Source organism: Panicum virgatum, chromosome 1K (genome assembly GCF_016808335.1).
Source record: "Panicum virgatum strain AP13 chromosome 1K, P.virgatum_v5, whole genome shotgun sequence".
Taxonomy (NCBI): domain Eukaryota; kingdom Viridiplantae; phylum Streptophyta; class Magnoliopsida; order Poales; family Poaceae; genus Panicum; species Panicum virgatum.
This window is the reverse complement of record NC_053136.1, coordinates 17,849,335-17,872,389: the sequence shown is the minus strand read 5'-3', so window position 1 is coordinate 17,872,389 and position 23,055 is coordinate 17,849,335. Positions and strand designations below refer to the sequence as shown.

The window sequence follows — 23,055 nt, the reverse complement described above, 5'->3', positions numbered from 1 at the left end:
TTCCTACGGTCAAGGATTTCATAACGCATTTAACGTGGTTAGTTTTCTGCAAAAGAACACAGAGTATAAATATAACCACTTCTGGACCCTTCGTGCCAGCACTCACGAACGGCCCCCATGTGTTCTACGCCACACGGGTAACACATATGCAGTTTCCCACATATTCACACATACATTACCATCCACTATAGAGATGGCACCCAAACGTTCGACGCTGAATGGGCAGCGCTGCATATGTCATAATAACGTATTCACTTCCCGTACACTAGCCTTATGGGACGTCCAAGGGTAGACGTGTCTCAAGGGTCACGGTCATGGCCAACCGCATGACAGGTCTACATCTCGTAACATTGCCTTACGAGATGGCCGTGGTTACAATCACACGGTAGGAAATCCGCGCTCCATATCAAGCGGCAGATAGCGATAGGCTCGTCTGAATTAAGCCTTATCACCTCCTCGTATGCTCATCATACAGGACCCGCGCACGTATGAAACACGTGGGCTATTCTAAAGGACTACCAAGAATGCTTACCTTAGCGTAGGTGCATCATTACAGAATATTAGATACTAGTTGTGCAAGAAAGTAATGTTTAACAAAAAGTAAAAGCTGGAAGTGCTGGAATAAAATAGATACTTAGATGCCATCTAACTCATGTAACATAATTAGGGCATACGAACTATCTATCCTATTGCTTAGCGCATCTAGCATCAACGTTTCGAAAAACCCAAAAATTTTGCAAGGTAAGAGTTACTTAATTAAGCACGCAAGTAATCACCCCTAGTGCAATTTAGAGCTCTGATGCCAGCTGTAGCAAATCCGCCCAAATTAAACCAGCTTAAGTTACCACACACTTAAAACGGTGTAATCTGACAGTCCGTCGGGTAATTCCTGATTAAACTACTGTACTCCAGGATCACAATTTGCACTAGAAGATCCGCACGAAGATGAGCACAGGGGATACAAGCATACAGAGATTCTCAAATTAATTTACAACACGGGTTTTACATAAAGGTTTTGAATACAAACTACAGAGTTCAAACGCAGCGGAAATTAAAACAGAGTTCGAAATACAATACGGTAACTACAAACGATGATACAAGGTGAGCTCCACATCCTGCCCACCGATGTGATGCCAACCTGCCCGAGCTTCAAGGGAAAGACGGGGCCTACTCGACGGTCCACCCAGGAGGAAGCGGTTGTCCAATCCAGGCTGCACAGACCTCCCGAAGTCAGTGGGAGCACAACCTACTCAGATGGGTTACAACAACAACCCTAAATATACTAATACTCAGGAAGGCTTACCCGACTATGGTATATACTTAGCCGACTCCTAGACATGCAGGCTTTTGGCTCTGGGTTTGTTTTGCTAAAAAGCTACTAATACTGGATCCTTACTTTCAATATTTTAGCCCCGTTTAGTTTAATAAGTAACAACTAGATTTGCCCTAACCGCTAAGCACACATGGTTGATCACATTATCTTTTTAGAATATCAAAACTACAACTCATATGCTCATCTTTCCATTCTCATCTTAACCCTTACTACGATGTGACAAAGTGACCAAGGTTCTCTTAACCGATAGAGACGGCGAATCGATCTGATTTAACCTTGCAAGGTGGACCTAACTCACACAACACATGAAAACCCCGTCGGGCCACACACGTCAACTGTTCCCATCATCACCCCGACGTCTGAATCAGGCCTGCCAAAATCCAGGTGAAGGGCTCCTCACGGCGAACTCCCAGAGAACCCAGAGGCGACATACACTCCAACACCCTCTATCATTCCACTCCCAGAGTAGCAGGTCGCGATTCAAAGTATCATTGCAATTCAGGTAATTAGCTTACCTGTTTCGACTACCTCCTACTCCCAGCATGTGGTTAGTACTATTCAAACTTGATCAACACTGCCAACAACGGTACGGTCCTCAATCGACACAGGCAGAGATTTCTTTTCATCCATTCCATATCCAAATCCAATTCATTCCCGCCCGGTCTCCATTTCTCTTTTCCTCATTGGTTCATTCTCATGTAACTTTGCCATTAGAACAAGGACCTATAACTCGCGAGTGACAGGAATTACTCGACTTCTACCGAATCCTAGTTAAGCATTGCAGTACTAATGACCTGCGCACTAGTAGAGACTTATAGGTACCTATGGAAAAACATGCATACTAGGGTTTCATACAACTTCTATAAACATAAATGCACAAATACTAAAATAAACATTGAATACTAAAAGTAAGAGTTATGCTCCGGGGCTTGCCTTGCAGGTCAGCAGGGTTAGCGACTACTTCTGGAGCTTGTTCAACAGCTTCCTCTTGCTGCTCTCCTGCTTGCGGCTCCTGGACCGGCTCAGCAACTAGCTCATAGACTACTTCGTTCATGACGTCTACATATATGAAAAGATGACATGCAAGAGTTGCAAAGGTGCGATGAAAAGATGCATGGCACTCAGGACGCAATGCGAGGCAATTAAAAGAAAGATACGACTGGGTAACGTCTAACGAGTAAATAAAGCAACCCAAGATGATTTATTTCACTAGCAAGCAAACTTCAGCAAGTCCAATAAAAGCAACCTATAAATTGATCATAACAGAGTTGGAGTGATCTACAACGGAGCAAAATACATCTCTGAAAAGTACACATGAAGAAAAAGGATTTACTTAGCAACAACATAAAAGAAAATTATAGCTAGGAACTAAACAAAAGCAAAAGCTTGACTTACAGAAATGATATAGCCACAAAAATTTACCAGCAAGACAATACATTGACCAGGTATGCCACAAAAATTTATCAACATTTATTGACAACCAAAAGTATTTATTTTGGAATTAGGAATATAAACTGAACAACAACAGATCCACAAACATGCACATAGATTATTCACATGAAAAATTTACATTGAACTACACGTGCAAAGTGTAAGCTACTGCATAAATTTTAAGATTTTTAGACTAACAGAACATCAGATACAAAATAAACTAGCTTACACACACAATAAAATTTAGCATGGGCTAAACTAGCATCTCACAAGCATGAGTATTTTTCCTCTGTAGATCTAGATCTAGTTGATCTAGTTAAACTAACAAAATTGAGTTTGCATTTTAGCATGTTTCTGTGATTTGTTATGCATTTTCAAAATCTCAGCCGAAAATTACTAATTTTCGAAAAAACCCTAAACAGGGGCTGACAGCTGGGCCCCACGGGTCAGTGAGAGGCCCAGCCCAGCCCCTCCCCTCCCCTGCTCGCGCACGCCATGGCCAGCCATGGCTAGCACGGCGGTGGCACGGCGTTCCCCGCCGGGGCTGGAGGGGCTGGCCCGCGGCCAGGGAGGCCAGCCGGCCCAGGGGCCCGCGGCGGCTGCACGCGGGCCCACGCAGGGGTGCTCCGCGGCGGGCAAGCTGCGGTGGCAGGGCGGCCACGACGGCGTTCCGACACCGGCGGCGCGAGGAACCGAGGGGAAATAGGGCGGGGAGAAAGAGGAGGTCACGGGAAATCTCACCACGGGCTCGATTCAGGCGGAGGGAGGCTGGAGAGGGAAGCTTAACACACGGGGCGGCGGTCCGGCAAGGGAGCTGCCGCGACCGGCGATGGAAGGGTCGATTCAGCTGGGGTCGGGCTCGGCCGAGCTCTGGGAAGGGCGGAGGAGGTTCGGGGCAAGGCGAGGGAGGTTGGGGCGCGTGGAATCGAGCTGGGGCGGCAAGGGGGTGGCCGGTGCGGCACCGGCGGCAACTCTGCTCGGGCTCGACACGACGCGAGCTCGAGGAAGAAGGAAAGGGAGGGAAGCAATGATTGGCATTGCGAGCAGATAAGGACGCGCCCGCGCGGAGGGCGAGGTTCGCCGGCGCGCGACGCGTGAAGGTCGTCGGCGCTGTGCCGGTCGTCGGGATGGGTGGCGGTACGAGCACAGTAGGGAGCAGGTGAAATAGGGGAGCAAGCTTTGAAGGATTTGACTTGATTTTGACCGGGTAAAACTTTGAATTCCATATTAAAACTTGAAATTTGGCCAAAATAGAAGTTGTAGGGGATGAAAAGATCTACAACTTTAATGCTGGACAAAAGTTGATTTGAAACTCGGATCAGGGAGAAAAATGGGGTCGAACTCAACTAAGTTGACGTTTACTATGCAAACTTGATTAGCGCTAATGACAAGCTTAGGCCCATGATTAGCTAATTAAGCATATTATTAACACCGAGGTGTTACATTTGTATTGTTGGACTAACGTCGTGCCTATGAGTAATGGTATTTGAGCTCTTTTACAATAATTGTAAAGTACCAAAGGGTACTTTCACGTATTTATTGCCTTAAATTTTTCCTAGCCGTTGATCTATGAAAATTAAATTAAATTAGTATTTAGTCCCACTATTTTTGGTACTTGATCCCATATTTTAGAAGTACCAGTTACTTTACCCTAGATACTTCTGGGTACTTTCTACTTTCATCACCGTAAGATTTTATCGGATGGACGGCTCTTATTTTTTAATCATTGCAAAATTTCTCATGGTATTTATTATTTATATATAGAATTACATCAAAGGAATACATTATTAATAAATAATTTTGATTTTCAGTAATCTTTTGACGTGATCCAATTATTTTTAAATAATTTTTCTTTGCACACATGGTTGTCGTACATACATCTCCATCGGCGAGGATAATTATTCAGAGACTAACAGACCCACTGCCGCAGGCCGCACCACGCGTCATCCTATTCAGACAAGAGCCCTGCAGGTCGTGATTTCAGATCAGACGGCTAGGCCCGCACGGCATAGTTTCCCATTTTAGCACGCTGTCCGCCAAGCGAGAAGCCACTGCAGGCTGCGACCATTTCTCCTTTTGTTTTTTCTGTTTGAAGCTTTTTTATTTTATTTGGTGTAGAAACATGAGGAGCAAGCGCACCTACTGATTATATCTTCTAATCTTCTATACCTATAGCCCAATATAATTGACCAATGATTTGTTTTCTACGGTCCCACACGGCTCCACCACAGAGCCTTGCCTATGCCCTTCCCAACTCAAAATAAGCTGTCTAGATGTTCTCACAATGTAAAATCTCTCTTCATCAAATCCAATAGCTAAACGTTCAGGTTCTAACTATATCAAAACACATAAATTTTTATATACAATTCCTTTTTTCTGTTTTTTCAATTAATATCAATTGATTACACCCAAAAAGAAATTTCTTTTATTTTGCGTTCTCCCAAGAGATCAGAGCTTCAACTTTTCATGTGTAGTTCCTTTGCATGCATAGTCCTTGTCCGTACAAAACAGTTGATCCGATAAAATGGAGAGGACTTAACTAGCATATATGCCCATGCATTGCAACGGGATGACAAATAAAAAATTTGACATTTAACCCACTAAATGTGAACTAAAACATATTAATTGTGATGACTCTTAGGCTGAAATAAAACTATTATGAGTTTTAACTCAAAAGTCTTTTTATATTTTTAATCAGTAGTAATTTTCTGTATACCTATACGGCCTTCAAGGGAACAAAATAAAGAAAAAATGTATGTACTTTGTACACGTTCAGTTATAGTTATGTGTTGTTTCAATAATCAAAATACTTGCTGGAACCGTTGGCTGAAGATTTAGGACTGTGAAAACTTCAAAAGGAACCTTGAGTAGAAAGAATTTGTCACACTGGGACTTGATTCGAAGTTAATATAATCCAATAAAATATTAAGATGGCCTCACGTCCAGAGCCCGCAACAATTAGCGGCGATTACTCTTTCTCTTGCATCCGTGTCAAACCAACACATCACATAATAAATGACGATCTCCAGCAATGTATCTTCGGTGCCCAAGTCGTTGTGGGTCCCAGATGTCATATTCGTCTTCCCCATCGATGCCGCTCCTGCCTCTCCTTACCTCCTCTCCTCTGATTCGATTTGATAAACTGGACAACCGCAGCCCAATCAATTTACATGGCATTATGGCAAGACTGATCACTGACGGCCACGACCGCGACGGCCACGACCGCTTTCTGCAGGTGAGGACGGGTCTACGAGAGCCTGCTTCGAGCTCATGCTGTGCCAACCACCTTCCTGGATGAACTCCGTCCCTCCCCCGCGCCGGAGGCCGAGGTCCCCCCCCCCCCCCCCCCGGTGCGCCCAGGAGCTTCGTTGATAGCTCGCAACGATGGCGGCCGCTGACCTCGGTGCGTCAGCTCCGCCCACAGCAGCACGGTGGGCTCGCGGTGGCGCGGCGCCTCCGCTCCGACCACGGCGGTGGCAGAACTCGGCGCCTCTGCTTCCACCGTGGTGGGCGGCGGTACGGCACCAAGGTTCTGGGATTCTTTTTCTAAAAAAAATTCGGAGCCCACCGAATTGGACGAAATTCGGAAAATTCGGACCGGTACCCACTCAAAATTTGAATGAAATTTGAGCAGATTTGACCAAAATTTCTCTAAACCATCAAGCATTGCAGTGGGCTTACAGAGGATGCATGCGGCGCCGGCGTGGAACACGCAGGGAGGGCAGCAACGAAGGGATGGAGGTAGGAGCCTAGCAGGTGCTGCAGATGGCACCAACGAAGCCTCAGATGCGCTCACGGCATGACGGCGGGCATCGAGGAGCAGCCATGGCATGTGGGTGGCGTCGAGGAGCGTCCATGGCGCGAGCTCGGACGCCAGGAAGCAACCGCGTGGCTGCAGGATGGCGGCGCAGGCGGCGAGGAGCGGAGAATGCTGGCGGCGGCGGCAGCTTGCAAGAAAGCGATGCTGGCCAGGGACGGTGAGGCAGTTTTGCAGCGTGAGAGATGTTGGTGGGCTGTTGTTAGACCCTAAAATGGACTGGAATTTTGAATTGGGCCGAAATATTTTGACCGGTTTTGTTGTATCTCGGGCCGGGCCGAATTGGACGAATTTCGGTGAAATTCGGTCCATTCGGGCCGAATCCCAAAACCATGTACTGCACTCCTACCTGCCAGTGGGTGGCGCGGACTCCTCCGCTGCGACCGTGGAGGCCCGAATGGACCCTAAACCATGTTTGAGTCACTTGTCGGCGGCTCCCATTGCGGAGGGGGCGCGAGTTACGGGCCCACTTGTCGGCGCTTCATGTTTGAGTCTTGATGGATGAAAGTCAAGATGAAAGTCAAAATGACCGCAGAAACAGTCCGCTCTTTATAAATAGATATAAATATAAAAGAGAGAGCCTCGTTATTTTATTTCATAAAATGGAAATTTTGACCCAATCAAATTTATAGAAAAGGAAGAAAATTGACATATCTATCTTATGCGATAAAGTAAATTTGCAATTACGTATCAAAAAAGTAAGTTTTGTACCTATAAATATTAAGAAAAACTAACTTTGTAATGCACTAATGTTAGAAAATGTAACTCTATACCCTGTGAAAGTTGAATAAAAGTGACATTACATAGTCCATTAATGTTTAAAAAAGTAACTTTGTAGTTAGGGCATCTCTAACTACATGGATAAATCTCGGACATGAAGGTAATTAAGATACAATAAAGAAAGAAAAAGGAAGAATGGTACTTTATTCTGCACATCATGGAAGAGCTGTGGAAGTAGTCGCTCATTAGAGACTGAGGGTTCTTTCGGGAGCGTGCGAGCTATATACGATTCTTGACTCGCTAGTGCGTTGCTTTTCCACACACTCTCCCCTCCACGCGGGATATATATACTAGGACAATAGCGCGCTCCGCCGCGCCCGGTTTGGACGCGCCGTCCCATGGACGCTCCGCCGGCCGATTCCGGCGGCGATGGTCGCCGGCGGCGAGGGGGTTCGGGCAAGGGGGCAAGAGGCGACGGAGAGCTACCTCGGGAGGGTTGGATTTGGGCTCGGGGCGGCCGGGAGAAGGCTCACCGGCGAGCAGGGGGAGGTGGCGGCGGTGGCAAGCGACGGTGAAGGTGGCGGTGGCGGTGGCAAGCGGCAGTGGCGGCGCTCCAGTGACGGGCTCGGGCTGGGAATATGCCGTGGAGGTTCGCCTCGACCTGGTGAAGCTCTCTGGGGGCTCGGCTTGCACGGATTCGGCCCGGAGGAAGGAGTTCGCCGCGCGGGACTTGACGGCGGCGAGCGGCATTCCCGGCGAGCACAGAGCGGGAAAGGCGAAGAACAGGGGCGCGTGAGCTTGTGGGGATGAAGGCGAAGCTTGCTAGGGGGTTGACGTGGGCTGGGGTGACCGGAGATGGGTGCTCCGCGGCGAGCTCGTTGCGGCGGCGATGATGACTGTGGCGAGCTGCGGCGGGAGAGGGAAGCGGGGGTTTGGGCTCTGGGAGGGAAGGAGAGCAGAGAGGGGAGGTGAGGGTGTCTCTTGGCGAGGCAATGGGGGAGGAGAGGGGCTGCAGAGGAGGGGCGCGGTAGTGGAGCGGCAACGGACGGCCGTGGTGACTGGCACGTGGTGACCGGCACGCTCGCTGGCCGCCGCAGCCCCGCCACGCTGCTCCGCGTCCGTCCCATGCGCGGCAGAGGTAGAAGGGGAGGGGCGGCGCCTCCACCATGGCCCCGCGCGGGCATCTCCTCGGCCATGGTCCCGCGCAAGCCTGGCGCTGGCGAGGGCGGGCGCGAGGCGGTGCGGTAGAGGGCTGTGGGCCCCGACATGTACGCCGCGCCCGCGGGATGTGGATGTAGCAAATCAACGGACCACGTCTGGCATCCCTCCCGCGGGATAGGACACGTGTCGTCCCACGAGGAGCGGAGTGCTCCCAGAGCTCCCCCTCCACGCTGTATAGAGTATAGAGTATGAGTGATGAGCTGCCGTTGCCACCTCTCTGCTACCTGCCCGGGAGCACATCGCCGCGCTGATCCCCAACGCCTTCCCCATACAATCCGCGTCGCATTGCCGCCACTGATCTTGGCAGCACAAACGTTCCCTACAATACGGCGGCATCGCCACCCCGGAGCCGCAAATCAACCCCCCAATCGCTCGCCCGCCTCAATATGCAGGGGCCTGGATCTCCGCGTCCGCGGGCGACGAGGATGAGGACCAAACGCACTCAGATTCCCGAACTGTAGCCCGCCAGCGTCATCTGAAACTGCAATGACGAAGGAAAAACATGATTTTGAAAGAAAAGTAAAGGAGGTATAACAATAGTTTTACTGATACATTGACTGGAGCAAATCTGCTGCTAGTTTGCCATGATTTTTTCTTCTAATACATACTACTGCCTTATGAATTATGCATTCAAATGATACTCATGATAGTAGTTGGGGAACGGGTATCATGTTACTAATCTGAATATTGCATTGTGTAGAAGGGGTTGGTTGGTCTGTAGAAGCCCTCTTCAACTAATTAATCTACACTTTGTATGCAAGCAGTACTAAGGAACACTGAAATCGAACAAGTGTCAATCCACGTACCATTGGGCCGGACGACGTTTATTTCACGCAATTGTCTCCTTTTCAACACAGGCTGCTCAAATTCCTTGAACTTCGGGCATCTGTCAATGATCACGCTCGCTATGCCTGCAATTGCTTCTGATCCACCAACTGAGACGAGGTCTGGACAACCTTCTATCTTCAATAGACGAAGTGATGCGAGATTACTATACTCCACATGTGGCCTGGAATAGACAGTTCTCCCTTACAATAAGTCACCACCATTAACCGGAGGGAGCTGAGGTTCTCCAGGCAACTCGGAAACCAGGCAGACAAATCCTCACAACTATGTAACTTGAGCTTTTCGAGAGACGAGGGTAACTTTATTTCCATTTGCCCATTAGGAAGTTGACAGCGGAACATTTTCAATTTTTTTAGCGAAGGAAAACTTCCAGGAAGGTCATCAAAAATTAGCAATTTCCTGCAGTAGGAGATGGTTAGGTCACTAAGAGATGGGAATGTTCTTGCGCTGCTGCGGCCACCATGATGAGAATGGTTACTGGAGGCTGGTTCAGATTTTCCAATAAATGCAAGGGAATGACAAAATTTTATGTCTAATCTTTTTAGAGCTGGAAGACTCCACATTTGTGGGTTAATGGACTTCAAATGGGAATTCCTTATACGCAAGTCGGTTAGGGCAGAGCAGTCCAAATTGTCTGCCAGATTCCCACAGTTATCTTGTAGCTCGAGAATCTTGATGGACGGGGCCAAAAACAGTGTCGAATTGATGTTTGGACATTCGCGCACCTTCACTACTTCAAGGCAGCGCAAATCTTTAAAACTTGGTAGCCACACTGACCTCTTGCAAAATACAATATTTATTTTCCTGATGCCTGGCACATAATCTGGTTGCACAAATTGTTCAAGGCTTGACAATGTATCGCAGTGCTCAATGGTTAGCTCCGTAAGGGATGAGAAATTGCTGCCAATTTTTTCGTTACTGTCACCAGTTAGCACCTCGGCTGTCATGTGCTGGTCTGACCTCCTAGAGGACGGTATCTCATCTGATCTTAAAGAGCTTGACAAGTTTCGCGGTTCAAACCAGCAATGAAGGAATTCACCGTTATAAGACGATAGGCTCAGAGATGTCTCAAGTCCCCGGTGATATTCAAGTGTCTGTGATTTAAACCGTCTTAGATTGATCATCTTACTCAAGTCACCGGGCAAGCATTCAAGCGTGCATTTCGAAGCATATAAGCCCTGCAAGTTGTAGAGGTTGCAAAATCCTGAAGGAAAGCTCTTGAAAGTGCACCTCCATGAAACTTCAAGGTACCGAAGATGCTTCAAGTTGTTAATACTCTCTAAAAATTCTCTCACAGATGTAAAAATAAAGACACGTATGCGCGGAAGTTCAGTACACCAGCGATCCATCACAGATGCTAAAGCCATATTACTTGTAGACTTGTTGCAAAGTAGAGTGCGAAGCTTTTTGTACCTGCATAGACTCAGCAAGCTGTCCATATCAATCTTTGCGCTAGAGAGTATTAATAGGTGACGAATGCTTATTGGGATTTTCTGAAAATCACTCTCAACTTTAATGGTGAAGCATTCATCCTTTGAGACTAATTGGGCCATATCATGGATAAGATCGTGGATCACATATGCACCACGATGTTTCTCAAAGAAGGACCGATTTACAAGGTCATCAACGTACTGAAAGCCAATATTTTCAATTGGAATGCCAACTCGAGGTTCCACAAAGCCTTCTGCTATCCAAATTTCAGCTAAACTTTGCTTTTGAAATTTGTGGTCTTTGGGGTAGACTGCACAAAACGAGAAGCATCTCTTTAAATGGAGTGGTAAGTATATGTAGCTAAACCGAAGAGCTGGCAAAATGCCAGTCTCCTTTTGTGGCAGATCCCACAATTCACTATTAAGTATATTTTCCCAGTGTGTAGCATCAAGGCTCGTTTGCAATAGTCGTCCAACAGTTTTAGCAGCCAATGGAGAACCCATCAGTTTAGGTAGTATGGCTCTACCAATACGCTCCAAATCGGGTTCAATCTGAGAGCTATTTAACCCAAACACAAAATGTTTGAAGAAATCCCAAAAGACAGCCTCCTTTAAACCATCTAATTTAATGGGATCCATTGTGTGCACTTTATCAGCGACGTTTTGAGATCTAGTGGTAACCAGTATCATACTTCCATGTAGTACATCTTTAAGAGGTACACAAAATGTATCCCAACGCTGTCCCCTCAATGCACCATCCCACATGTCGTCAAGGACAAGTAACAATCTTTTTGCTTTCAGTTTAGTAGCTAGAGAACCCTGAAGAGAATTTAAATTGTCCTTCCCTGCTTCTCTTTTAGAATATGATCCTATGGCCTCTTTAGTTAATCTCTTCACATCAAAGTCATCGGAGACACATATCCATATGATCATGTCAAAATGAGATTTCACTTGTGGATGATTGCAAATATTTTGTGCCAGTGTAGTCTTTCCAACGCCACCATGTCCAACTATTGGCAAAACAGAAAATTTTGGTATTATTGTTTCGTTGTTGGCATGACTGGCATTAACCTGGTTGCTTCTTGCTGACCCAGTAATAGCACTTCTTGTTCTTTTGCGTTTGGAATTGGCCCTGCTGTCACGTTTTGCAGGGACACCAAGAAATTTAATAAGCTGTTTCACTTCCTCCTCGCGTCCGAACATCTTCGCATCAGTGGGAAAAGAACTGGTTTCTAGCCTGACCGCTTTGTCAAACCGTGGAGTCACTTGATGTATGCCCATGTCCTTGAGCTGGCTAGAAAGATTATTGAGCCTTTTCTGGATATCAGTCACCTTGTTGAAGCTACCTTGAGTGACACTGCGAAAGAAGTCAATGTAAGGCTGCACTGATGTAGCATTGCCCTCTGCTGACACCTTCAACTCATACCATGCAAACTCATCAATGAGGTCCTCCGCCTCACAAACTGCATACTTGAGCTTTCCAAGGAGCTCTGCCACACTTTTCATGGTTTTTCCACTCTGCTCGATCGATGAGGCTGTACACTACTGGTAGAGTATCCATAAGGCCTCTGAGGCCGCTCTGCAACTGCAGCACTTCATCTTCTTGAAGTGTCTATTCCTGTGAGTCAGTATGCAAGTGCAGTTCAGCATCTTCTTGATGGTCTTGCGTATTTATAGCACCCCATTGTGAACGGATTGATGAGACAGCGGATCTAACCCATTGGAACAAATTAACACACTCATTGATTCCACTAATCACTCCTATAGTTTTTGGGATGATGTTCATTGAATTCTGAAGAATTAGCTTCATCCTGTGGACACATAATGGAAACTTTGAGCATTAGTATATCTTGTATTACAGATAATGGTAAAGGTATAAATACAATAAGACAGGTATTGCAGCAACTAAATTGTACGTTGTTTCATAGAAATGTAGCAACCTTGAAGCTTAGTGGCAACGTGCAACGAGACACCCAATTCTAGCTTGCTATTCGGATTACCAGTCATTCTACATTATGAGATCTTGTTAAATAAAGGAAAAAGTCTAATCCCTTGAACTATAGTCAAAGTTTGAATAACCCCCTAAACTATAACTTGGTTCAATTTACCCGCTAAACTATGCAATTTAGTATATTTTATCCCATAATATAATTTGTCTTTTTTATTTCTTTATACACATGTTGAAGTTTAATTTTCAAATTTCACTTGGTAATAGTGGACATCACAATGCATATTAAAAAAATGATTATAATTTTTCATCATTATTTTTCATATAATTTTGAACTCCGATGATTAATTTATTATTAAATATCCCAACTTATCAAAATAATAAAAAAATTATGATGTAAAGATGTGTTATGACGTGCACTAATATCTTGTAAAATTTCAACTTAAGACCTCCACTTACGCATGGAGAAATAAATAAGACAAATTGTATTAGAGGTAATTTGAACCAAAGTGTATAGTTTGGGGGTAAAATAAATCAAACAATAGTTTAGAGGTTATTCAAACTTTGGTTATAGTTCATGGAAGTAATTTAGACTTTTTCCAATAAAAAAGGTTAAATGAATAGAAAATGTCAATGGTGTTATATATTTAAGAACAGAGGTAGTAGCAAACTGAGTGTATCTCAGCTGGCAAGGTTCCCTATGGTGGAACCAATCCATCCAGATTCGAATTCTCAACTCGGCATGGGTGCTCGTATTTTCTAATTTTCTGAATTTATTATTCTAGAATTTAACCTATGCTATTTTCTAGTGGTAGACAACGTGCCTATCATCAATCTCAAGGATCTACGTTTGTTTTGTAGAAAAAAAAAGAATGGATCTAGTACATCTCTACACGATGAAATGCTTGCGTAGTAGAACGAGTTTAGGAAATGTCCGTTCCGGGGGAATTACCTCTTTGGTTGATTCAGAACATGAGATGCCTTGTGTCAGCCAGATGATTGTGGGTCTGATCAGTTGAAAGGCAGCAGAACAGACTGCTTCGACTGCTGAGTGTGGTGAATGTAAGAAATGACATGTGGGTTGTTCCGAGAAAAATCAGATGCCACCCCCGTAAAGGTGAAAACAAACAGATGATGGATAAATCAGAAGCGAATCAGGATTTTCAGTTTACTCACTAGATCCGTTGGGGAAGATTGAGTCGCGTGTTGAGATGCCACGGAGCCTACCTGAAACGCGCAAGCCTGAGCAGACCTTTTTTTTTTTTGTGAGATCAAGCCTGAGCAGACCTGAGATATGGAAGGTGAGCAGGGGACAACGAGAGGTTGGGGCACCGGTTAGGAGTCTTGGAAGGACCCGTCTCGGTGCAGCCGCCCTACTCCGTCCAAGAACAATTTTCTCGGTATTGTCTACCAAATATTGTATGCATTCTCCATCAAGAATTGCCGATATACCCTTCGTTCGTTAATCCCAATCTTCTTGCACACCCGAATAGAAGCCCACTGACAACGAAAATTTAACGGACTATGACGCTTTTAGCTTCCCTTCCTCAGAAAATCTGAACTGACTGTTTGGTATGCATGCTATTCACCGGGCACGCATTTTTGGAACATCAAAATACAAGACAAAGCAAGTACAGTAAGCATTCAGCACGAAGAACAAATACTTAATCAATGGACAATACCCTGTTCAAATATTACAAAAAACTAGTAGAGTGTACGTGCGACACGCACGTATTAAAAAAAAAGCCAAGCACCATCACCATGGCACCAATACCATATTCTTATTATATTCCGACACACATATGAAGAGAAATGCACAAGGAACATACCGAACCTCTCCAAACACGTTTGACCATTAGGTAATTTAAATAATTAGACCAGAAGTTTTTCCAGCTACCACACACATATCAACTTAAATTTAGAAGTTTTTCAGCTAGCATGCACATCTTAGCAATTCTACGTCTAGTAGAGTGCACCGGCCGCACGCACATGTTTTAAAATCTAGTAAATAAGAATTTTATATTCATAGAATATTTATTAAACAATAATGTATTTTAAATATAGCAAACTTGTTTGATAATAAAAATATAACACAAGGCACAACTATTTATGCCCCGTTTGGTATCGCTCCATCCGCTCCACTCCACGAGATAATCCGAGAAGCGCTACTAAACATCTGCGGCTTTTTCCGTGGCTCGAATCTCATTTTGGAGGAATTGAAATCTACTTAATAAACAAGGCTATTTAGGATAGAATTTGACATTCCTCCACTTTCCAAACACTTTCCACGGTTTAGATATAAGCCTATCCTAAATTCACAGGGTGGTGAGAGATGAAAGTTGATTCTATACACCACCAAGCTATATATATGTTTCTATTCCGTAACTTATAGCACAGTCTTTGATAGATTTGTGTTTAAATTATGAATCCTATAATGTTTGTAGCTTATTATATACAAAATACACCCTGGTACATGGAGCAATGGCGCAATAATTATTTAAAAGATACCATTCCAACATAAGCAAAAAGGAGATAAGAGTAATAATTTTTCCTAACATATAGTCTGAACTTTGTTAGACACAAGATTCACAATGAATTGAATAAATGTTAGATGATGAAATTAAGCAACGCCCTGCAGCTTTGTAAGTAACATCATGTAAGCAAATGAAATACAGCGGTGGTATCTTCCTCCATTTCTCCTCCTGCTCTCCGATTGATGCAGGCAAGCAGCAGCAGTAACATCTCACGCATCCTCACAGCATCCTGCAGCTCGTTCTTATTTCCACCTCCAATCAGCAGCATCTCATACTTGAATGATTAGGATATGCAGCAACTCATACTTGAATGATTAGGTAATGCAACATTCTTATAATTATAAGAAGAATGAAGCATACATCTCCTAAGAGCCATTTCGACAAACAGTAGAAGGGAATTTCAGCCAACAATGTTTATGAAGATTGCAACCTGATAGGTGACAAGCCTCACAAGGTTAGTAGTAACCAGCAGTGCTTTGTACCACATACTAACCTGCAACTGCAAAGCACCTGCAACTCTGCAAGGGTGTTAGTATACTGCAATAAAGAAAAAACAAACAAACTTCTATTCTGCAAGTAAAAAACAAACAAACTAATCCTGTCTCGCCACCGAGACTTCATCCTTGCTGTCTCCAACGACATCCTCCATCATACCCTCCTCTTCCTCAATGGCATGAGACACCTGCCACCTCTCAACTGTTAAATACACATTAATTTTGATACTGACATATGAGGGTCCCACATGAAAAGAAATTACAGACCAATCAGAATGTAAAAGAAGTTATGCGTACAATATATTTTGAGTTGTCAATATAAATCAAAGAAAATGAACTTAAATACTTGGACAACAACAGGTTCTCGACATACATTAGGCTGTTAACCAGACACACAATGTCATCGTAGAAGTGAGGTTTCAAATTAATGTTAGGAGCACAGGTGGAAAGTTCAGAATTATCATATGCTTCTCCTTCACTTTTAATGACTGCAAGTCTGCAACTCCAAGTTGAAACAACTCCAAGTTGCACAGGTGGTCTGGTTCATTAGGATGTGAACAATGACCTTCAAATAGTTAGCATGTTCTGCAAATATGATTTTTCAAATAATAGTTTGCACTGAATTGATCAAATGGGGGGTGAAAATCTTCCCTTGCAAGAGCTTCTTGATGAATGGAATGTAGATCAGCAGCTGCTCAGTTCCTAATGTGTGAACCATTGTGCAAGAGTTTATGGCATAAAAATCTACCAAAGCTCGGAAAGGATGCATCATGAAGCTAGGAATTCAGTCATAACTAATTTTGATTTCTGGAAACATAACAATCAGTAAGCAATGCACACCTGCAACAATAATCTTTAGAACTGATGGTCAATCATTCAGTTCCAAATAGAGGTCATGTGACTGATGATGCTTAATCCTCATATCACTCAGCTCTTAACAACATTACTTTAATTGTTGTGTTTGTACCTAGCTAGCCATAATTCTTTTGACCACTTTAGTGAGAAGGTCAGCAGCAACAAATGCCTCATGAAAAGAAAATTGGAAAACCTTACTGCAGGCTTCCTGTCCTTAAAGGAGAGTTTTTGTCAAGAAAAAAAAAGGAAAGACAACAGCCTTGAATGTAGGAGCAGGAAATGAGCCACTACAAATATTAGGATTTTGCAATTTGTATCAATTAGTAGAATTCATACAAATGGTCATGATCCTGATTTCTTTAGGAGGATACATGTACCAGAAATCTCATGACGATTGACACGTCATTTTGACCTATGAATTGTTTGTTTTCAGTATATGTCATTCTTGCCCAACCAATTAGTGCTTCATCAGGATCTATTATTTCCTTGTTGCATGTGGTTTCTCCCTCTAAAGTGGCAAGGAAGATAAATTGCATTCAAATGGGATACACATGAGGCCAACTCACTTAATTTGATTCCAATAAAAAATATGAACACCAGATTGATTCAGTTAATAGATTTCAGGGACAAGATAGCAAGCTGAGTGAGAATAAGTTGGACGCATACCTTAAGAGGCAAACATTATTACCATGCCTTGAGATTCATCGGTAAGCAGAAAGCACCCACTTCCTCAGGGCCTTTTAATAGAGAGTGGAATGCAGTTTGGCCACCTGGATGAAGGGAATGTACATTAGCAGCTGCTCAGTCCCAAATGTGTGAACCATTATGCATGCATATAAATGTGTGATGCAATCTATCTGCATTTTTAGAACTACAATCAGTATATAGATGAATTATGCGTACAATTTAGATCTCTCTCGCTAGCATGACCATGGGCAGGCGGGCTGCCTTGGACCTTAATTTCGCTCGCCGCACATGTATGTCGCTAGCGAGACCCTTCCACATGTCCGCGGAGCAATTTGATCCCAACTATCTCCTCCGCGCCTCCACAGTCCCTAATTAAAATGATTCTGGAGCAATCATGTCAGATAATAAAGCCACACGAATTGCTCACCTTTGATGAATCCTGGAGCAACATCTCTTGTGTCTCTTGCTTGATCAAGTGCAAAACATAATTCAATGTCAATATTACCATGCAGGGGCAAATTCTTGCAAACCTTCCCTAACTTCATTATAGGGTTTCCTTGTACTCTTTCATAACTCCACTCCTTGAATCTGCAACAATGTCCCAGAAATACCTTCATTGTTTTCTTCTATCCTTGATGCTTGCCTGATAAAAAAAATAAGATAGGAAATAAAATTTTAAAAAAATAGGAGAATGATCTCATATTGAGAAAGCCCTCACCCTGAATTCAGTCTTTACCCTAAAGACATTATTATTCTTACATCTAAACAGAACCAGTAATTTTACTTATAAGGAATCAAGCAACACAGAAAAAAATGCACGATAAATAAACATCTATATTTCCGGTGAGAAATTTAGTCTACCAAATGGAGAGGCAAAAGTGCCAAAATCAAGCGAGCAGAAGAGAGCATGGTAATCTAATATTGGCACAATTTTGAATACGCTAATTTAAATGGCACACAAGATGAATTCAAAATTGCAAGATGGTAATCAATATTTTCCAGCTTTCTGCAGTATTCAATAATTAGGTGAGTGAGTAATGGGAATTTTGCAGTGCTACTTCTGGCTCTGGCCAAGCCAAGGGAAAGGCCTGTGGATATGTGTTCAAATTCTCTAATAAATTTCAAACATTCGCAACCAATGTGGAGCCTCTGTAGTACTGGAAGTCTCCACTTTTCTAGTTCAATGGATGGCAGCTGGGAGGAATTTATATGCAAGAAGGTGAGGGAGCTACAATCAATGTTGAATCCAAAAGTCTCATAGAGTTTGAGCTTCTTTACGCATGGGGCCGAAAGATGTGTCATTTTTGGACAGTTGGAGACTCTTATTTCTTCAAGGGAAGGGGACCATTCAATTGGTATTGATTTTACACTTGCGCAATCTGCAATAACTATTTTTCTGATGGCCGGTACAAAAGTTGTTGGATGTAGAAATTGTTCCAGGCTTGATAAGTTTTGGCACCCTGTAATGCTTACCTCCGTTAATAATGAGAAAATGGTCCTGGCTCCGCCATTATTATTATTGTGAACTGTCGCTGCAGGTAACTTTGAAAACGACATGGCCTCGGGTAAATCACAACCACAGAACCAGCTTGGAAGATATTCACCTGGATAACCCACAATACGCACAGACTTGATGCTAGTGGGAGGCTGTAGAGCTTGAAGTACTTCTGGCTCATTGTGCTCTGGGCATCTTAAACAAGACCATCTCAGAGTCAGACTATTCAGGTATTCTTTCTTCTTGAGTTTGGCTTCTGCTGCACCATCCTTGCTTATTGCACCAAGATTAAATATAGTCAAATCGTTTGGACGCTCATTAAAATTTTCAATAAAACTAAGTTCCTCTTTCAGCACTGTAGCCTCAACTTCTATTCTGGAAAATTTTGATTCAAACTTTTGCAGATTGATCAGCTTACTGAAGCCTCTTGGTAAACTTCTGAATTTGCATTTCCTAGCATATAAAATCTGGAAGTTATAGAGGCTACAGAATGATGAAGGAAATGTGTCAAAATGACAACCTCTGGAGATTTCAAGGTACCGAAGATGCTTCAGGTTACCAATACTCTCTGGTAGGCCCTTCATGGAGGCACAAAAAAAAACACGCAGGTACTGAAGTCCACTAAACCAGCGATCCATCACCGGATACAAAGTGTCACTTCCTAAAGACTTGTTGCAAAGTAGGGTGCGCAGCTTTTTGTGCTTGCATAAGCTCAATAACTTTGAAAGGTTAACATTGCAGCTTCCGAGTATTGATAGATGGCGAACATTTTGTGGAACCATTTCCATATCACTTGCATTCTTTATAACGAAACAGTCCTCCTTCGAAACTAGTTGTGCCATGTCATGCATCAAGTCATGTATTACATACTTACCACGGAGATTCTGAAAGAAGGACAAATTTACAAGGTCATCAAAGTATTGACCACCAATGTGTTGAAGTGGGATGCTTCCTTGAGGTTCCACAAATCCTTCTGCCACCCAAATTTCAGCAAGGCTAGATTTGTCAAAATTGTAATCTTTGTGGTATGTAGCACAGAATGAGAAGCATCTCTTCAAATTGAAAGGAAGATACATGTAGCTCAATCGAAGTGCTGGCAAAATATCACTCTCTTGTTGCCTAAGCTGCCACAATTCACTGTTTAGTATATCATTCCAGTGTGCAGGGTCAAGGCTCTTTCGTAATAGCCTTCCAATAGTTTTTGCAGCTAAAGGAGCACCCTTCAACTTTGGAATTATGCTTCTTCCAATCTGTTCTAACTGTGGATCAATATGATAATCCTCAGACCCAAACACACACAATTTGAAAAACTGCCAAAATACATCATTTTGTAAACCTTCCAATGCAAATGAGTCCATTGTGCCCACTATATTAGCAACCTCCGCAAACCTTGTGGTCACTACCATCATACTTCCCTGAAGTACATTTGTGAGAGGTGCACAAAATTTTCTCCAACAACATCCATCATCATTCAAGGCATTAGGCCAAATGTCGTCGAGGATAAGCAAGAACCTCTTTTTTCCAACTTCACTAGCAAGAATTTGTTGAAGATCGTCTAAATTATCAGATGTTGCCTCTGTACCCGATAGAGATTTTATGAGAACTTTAGTACACCTCTCCTCATCAAATTCATCAGAGATGCAAATCCATATAATTTTGTCAAAGTAGGATTTGACCCTTTGAAGGGTGGTGATCTCTTGGGCTAGAGTAGTTTTTCCAATGCCCCCAATTCCAACTATTGGCAAAATAGGAACAAATGCTACCCTTTGGTCGTTGTTGGTCGCATTAGATGATCTTTTCCGTTTTAAAGAAGACATGCTGCCGTAGCTCGGTACACCAAGCAATCTGATCACTTCCTCCAGTTCCTTCTCACGACCAAATATCTTTGGCTCAGTGCAGAAAGAAGTGGTCACTGGTCTGAGCGATTTGTCAAATTGTGGAGTTCCCTCATGCAACCCCATCTTCTCAAGCTGGCTAGAAAGATTACTCAGCCTTTTGTAGATATCAGCCGCTTTGTTGAAGCTTCCTTGAGTGATGATGTAAAAGAAGTCCATGAAAGGAGATGGCTGGGTTGCATTGCCCTCAATTTCCACCTTGAGCTCATGCCATCTGAACTCATCCAGAAGGTCCTCCGCATCATACACTGCATCCTTGAGATTTGGAAGGAGCTGTTCAACACCGAGTACATGGCTCTTCCACTCTGCTCTATCAATAAGGTTGTACATTGCTGGTAGAGTATCACGTAGGCATCGAAGGTCACTCTGCAACTGCAATACGTCATTTTCTTCAAGGTTTTTCTCCTGCAGTACGTCATCTTCTTTAAGTTGTTTCTCCTCTGATCCACTCAACTGGGAGCGCATATATGAAACAGCAGATCTGACCAATTGGAACAAATTACCAAACTCATTGATGCAGCTAATTACCCCAATGGCCTTCGATAGGCTCATACTCGTTGGCCTCTAAAGATCTTGCTATCCTGGACAAATAATGAGCATATTAAGCATTGGAGTAAATCCTTAGCAATCATGATTTGGATTCCATACGTAGGCGTGAAAATTGTAAATGGATCTTACTTGTGCAATACATACGAGACAGGGACTTCCACGAAGGGAAGTAAAGATTCAAATTTGGTGGTGTCAGATGCTCTGAACTGGCAGTTGCAGTGGTAGGTTGCTGATCGATCTGTCTACAGGACCGAAGGACCGCTTCCTGGAAAGGCGTGATCAGACAAGTAGACAATCACCTGATGTTTGTTAAGAAGAAAAATCAGAAAACTTGGGGAGGAAACTGAGAAGGACGATGTGTACTGGCTACTGGCCTTGATCGACTTACTTGCTGAGACTCTAAGGATGGGTTCGTCGGGGGAGCAGATTATTGCCTTTCTTTCACTGACTTAATGTTGACACAGTGATTTCGCTACAATAATTCGTATAACCTATTTAGCAGCTAGCAAACGTTGCAAAATCATTAAGCAACAATCTGTTTGCTCTGCAGAATTGTAAATAGAAAAGGTACTGGATCAGAAGATGAGGGGATGGATCTGCGTTATTGTTAGAAGATGAAGGATTAGAGGCTTACTGGAAAGATAAACTGGGAGGAGGCTGCAGATGATTTAGATTCCTTTCCTCGGAGGAGGAAGTGAACTCAACTCTGTCTCCGGGTGCTTCCCAGCTTCAAAGGTGCAAGCGCAAGGAATCGAGATGGGAAGCTTCTCTCTCGACTTCCAACTTCCAAGTATGTTCTCGCCCTGCGACGAGTCCAACCTCTTGTCTCTGTAAAGAATTGCTGAAATGAACCTGCCTAGCAAGTTCCTAAACCCCCATAGTTGAACGGTTCAACTTGTCTAACCTGCTGAAGCGAAGTTAGGCCCTGTTTAGTTCCAAAAAAAATTCTACTGCATGAAGTATTAAATGTAGTTGGAAAAATTAACTAATTACATAATTTAATTATAAATGACGAGACGAATCTTTTAAGCCTAATTAGTCCATGATTAAATATTAATTGTTAAATAATAACGAAAGTACTACAGTTCCAAAACCCAAAAATTTTCCCCAACTAAACAAGGCCTTAGCAAAATGTTGTGTCTGCGTGAATAGTAGCCTGACTTTATTCACTATAGCGGAGGTACCGTGCCGATTGTACTGTTCAAAAATCACTATAATATGTACACTGTAGTTGTATTGTAGCTATAGATCACATGCATCTATCTGCAAATGGCTGGCTGGGAACGCACTGAGAGCATGATTTATGATATCTCTAGCTTGATGAGATAGTGGTGGTGGATCCGTTTTCTTTAATACACACCGTAAAAATATAACAAGGCTAGAGAGGGCTCAGTTAATGCATGTGCTTGCTTCCGCCGGCGCCTGGCGATTTGGCCGCTTTGCTCTCTTTTCTCCTTTCTCTCTCTAGGAATCTGCCGGCATCTCGCCGACTATAATACTTGCTCCGAAGTCAGCCATTCGTATTATATAGTCATTTCAGAGGTTGGGGAACCAGTTAGGAGTCTTGGAAGGACCTGTCTCGGTGCGGCCGCCCTACTCCGTCCAAGAACAATTTTCTCGGTATTGTCTAGCAGATTTTGTATGCATTCTCCATCAAGAATTGCCGATATACCCTTCGTTCGTTAATCCCAATATTCTTGCACACCCGAATAGAAGCCCATTGACAACGAAATTTTAACGTGGACTATCACGCTTTTAGCTTCCCTTCCTCAGAAAATCTGAACCGGCTGTTTGGTATGC

At 43.5% G+C, this 23,055-nt stretch overlaps 1 protein-coding gene, 1 long non-coding RNA gene and 1 pseudogene across 2 annotated transcripts; all 3 read right to left on the bottom strand.

Moving 5' to 3' along the window:
- Positions 1–10,425: 10,425 nt before the first annotated feature.
- LOC120653501 lies at positions 10,426–12,608 on the bottom strand (annotated as a pseudogene).
- Positions 12,609–15,220: 2,612 nt separating this feature from the next.
- On the bottom strand, positions 15,221–18,287 carry LOC120698042. Its single transcript, XR_005684690.1, has 2 exons — positions 17,533–18,287; positions 15,221–17,399 (listed from the first exon to the last, which is right to left on the bottom strand). It is a non-coding gene; the product is annotated as an uncharacterized LOC120698042 (long non-coding RNA).
- Positions 18,288–18,303: 16 nt separating this feature from the next.
- Positions 18,304–22,077, bottom strand: LOC120653491 (putative disease resistance protein RGA3; the record flags this gene model as incomplete). Its single annotated transcript, XM_039931228.1, has 4 exons — positions 21,890–22,077; positions 21,644–21,799; positions 21,385–21,520; positions 18,304–21,287 (listed from the first exon to the last, which is right to left on the bottom strand). A coding segment is annotated over exon 4 (2,955 nt), but the record flags the coding sequence as incomplete, so codon positions are not given.
- Between the last annotated feature and the right edge of the window lie 978 nt (positions 22,078–23,055).